The sequence below is a fragment of the Penaeus vannamei genome, chromosome 10, assembly GCF_042767895.1.
Source record: "Penaeus vannamei isolate JL-2024 chromosome 10, ASM4276789v1, whole genome shotgun sequence".
Lineage (NCBI taxonomy): Eukaryota > Metazoa > Arthropoda > Malacostraca > Decapoda > Penaeidae > Penaeus > Penaeus vannamei.
Window position 1 is genome coordinate 31984908 of NC_091558.1, and position 2500 is coordinate 31987407.

Below are 2500 nucleotides of genomic sequence, written 5' to 3' on the forward strand. Positions count from 1 at the left end.
AAATTATTCACACTTAAAGAATCATATTAAAATCACCTCTCTGAAGTACACTGGCGACGTCCTTGTTTCCCTATCTCGCAGTGCTGATAAATCCTTAATTTTTTTTGTAACCCGGATCTAAGATGAAGTAGGACACGCCTCTGGTACAATTTCATTAAAAATCTGTTCATCACTTTTGGAATCATCCTGCTAACTATCATGGATCCGGATCATAACAAGGATCATCACTGACATTTAATGGGATCTAAGTTAGTCTAAGGCACAAGTCAGTGAGAATCTGTTCATAACGTTTTGAGTTATCCTGGTAACCAACGAACAAATAACTAACCAACTCAACAACTAACAAGGTGATAACAATGAAGATGATAATAATAATGATAATGATATTAATGATAATAAAAATGATAATGATAATGATAGAAATATAATAAGGATAATTATAACAATGATTATAGTAATGATGGTAATTACAACAATGATAACAATAATAATATAATTATATTATTATCGTTATTAACATTGTCATTAGCATGACTATTATTATTGTTATTATAATGATGATAACAACAACAATAGCAATGGTAATAAAAATGATGATAATAATAATTATGATCGTAAAGATCGTATTTATGACAACAATTAAATAGCTTGCTAAATTCATTATCATTATTATCATCATTTTATGATTATCATCATCACTATTATTATCATTGTCATAATCATCGTTATTAGAGCAGTAATGAAGAAAAAGAACAATAATGACGATGAAGAAAATGAGTGATAATAATGGTAATTATCGTACCATTTTTGCTGTAATCATTATCATAATAATTACTACTGCTATCATCATTTCATTTATAATCATCGTTATTACCATTGTTAGTTTTATCATTATCTTTATTACTATTATTATTGTTATAATTATCATAATACATAACTCTTATTTCAATTGTTATACTCTTTATTGTCAATGTAACCATAGTTAATATCATGAACATTATTACAAATGAAATTATTGCTGTTATTATTATCATCACCATTATTATTATATTATTATTAATATGAAAACAATAACATCGTTAATGTCTGTTATTGTTAATATTAATGCTATTATTACTACTATTACTATTATTATTATTAATGTCATCATTATTATCATCATTGTTATCATCATCATTACCATTTTATTTACAGTATCTGCTTAAACCACAAGCCCCTCCACCTCACCCTCGTAAACACACCGCCCTTCTCTCTTTTTTCCATTGGGCTTACTCGTGTGTCCCGCGCCCCTGCCGTTCTTTTCCTTCTAAGAGGCTGTCCCTGGAGTGTCTAATAAACTTACTGCCCCTCGTTTTTGTGGTCGCCGCTTGGGAGATCATTGTCCTCTTGCCCCGTCTGTGTTCCGTTGTTATATACTTGTTTTAGACACATTTGAAGGATGAGAGTGCCTGGTTGGAGGGAGAGGGAGGGGAGGGGGAGAGAGAGGGATCACGAATGACCAAAGAAAATGAAAGAATAGAAGATTTTAATGATAGGCAAAATATAAGACAAACAAATCTAACAGTTCTATACCAACCGTAACCCACCACCTTCCTCTCTCCCTGCCAGCATGCGACTGGCTCTACCAGGACGTCCACTGCATGAGGGAAGGGGCGTGTCACCTGACCTCACCTGGGTATCCGGGCATGTACCCCCCCAATGTCCGGTGTCGATACCTGCTGGTGATGTCGAGTCCAGCCACTTCGGGCACGCTCACCTTTCTCTCCATGGATCTCCCGCCAGAGTAAGTAGCGGGCTTGGGTTCGTGGATGAGAGCGTGGATTGGTGGAGTGATATGGTCATGGTGGGAAGATGGAGGAATGTATGAATAAGGCTTTGAATTGGTGATCTAGTCATTGGATATATGAACTGGTATATGGGTTGAATAGATAATAGATTGATAAATGGTTTGATAGATGTCCGGATGGCGTGCTTGAGGTCCAAGGATTAGTATCATGTTAAATAGGTACTCTGTCGGATTTCTCAATGGATAGATTGATGATTTAGAGAATTAATAGACGAATTTGTGAATGGATCGAGATGTATGACAATGCTTGCAAAGATGAATGAAATAGAAACTCGTGGACAGACAGATAGAAACGGATAGGTGAAGAGAGACTGAGGGTTCGATAGGTTAAGATTAATGGACATATATAGATATTGATGGATTAACTGAAGGATGGGAAGATGAATGAGTGGATGGTCGGATGGATTCGTAGTAGACGGATAGCTCGCTTGGTTATCGGTAAATAGAAACAACAACAAGCAAACAACCCAGAAGTTCCTACATAGACCAGCACCCTGATAGACGGGCAAATAGACAAATAGACAACCAAAAGAATAAAATACAAATGCAAGAGAAGAGGAGGGGAATATATCAGTAACATCTATACAGAATTGATAGAACAATACCCTGATAGATGTGCAAATAGAAAAATACATAACCAAAAGGACAAAAAAT

General features: G+C 35.2%; 1 protein-coding gene across 1 annotated transcript in view; it reads left to right on the top strand.

Annotated features, from left to right (window-relative positions):
• Positions 1–2500, top strand: part of LOC138862912 (uncharacterized) — a 39805-nt gene that overhangs the window by 26672 nt on the left and 10633 nt on the right. The window contains exon 6 of the mRNA XM_070126107.1: positions 1609–1783. Coding sequence (XP_069982208.1) covers positions 1609–1783 — 175 coding nt within the window. The remainder of the gene's footprint in view (positions 1–1608; positions 1784–2500) is intronic.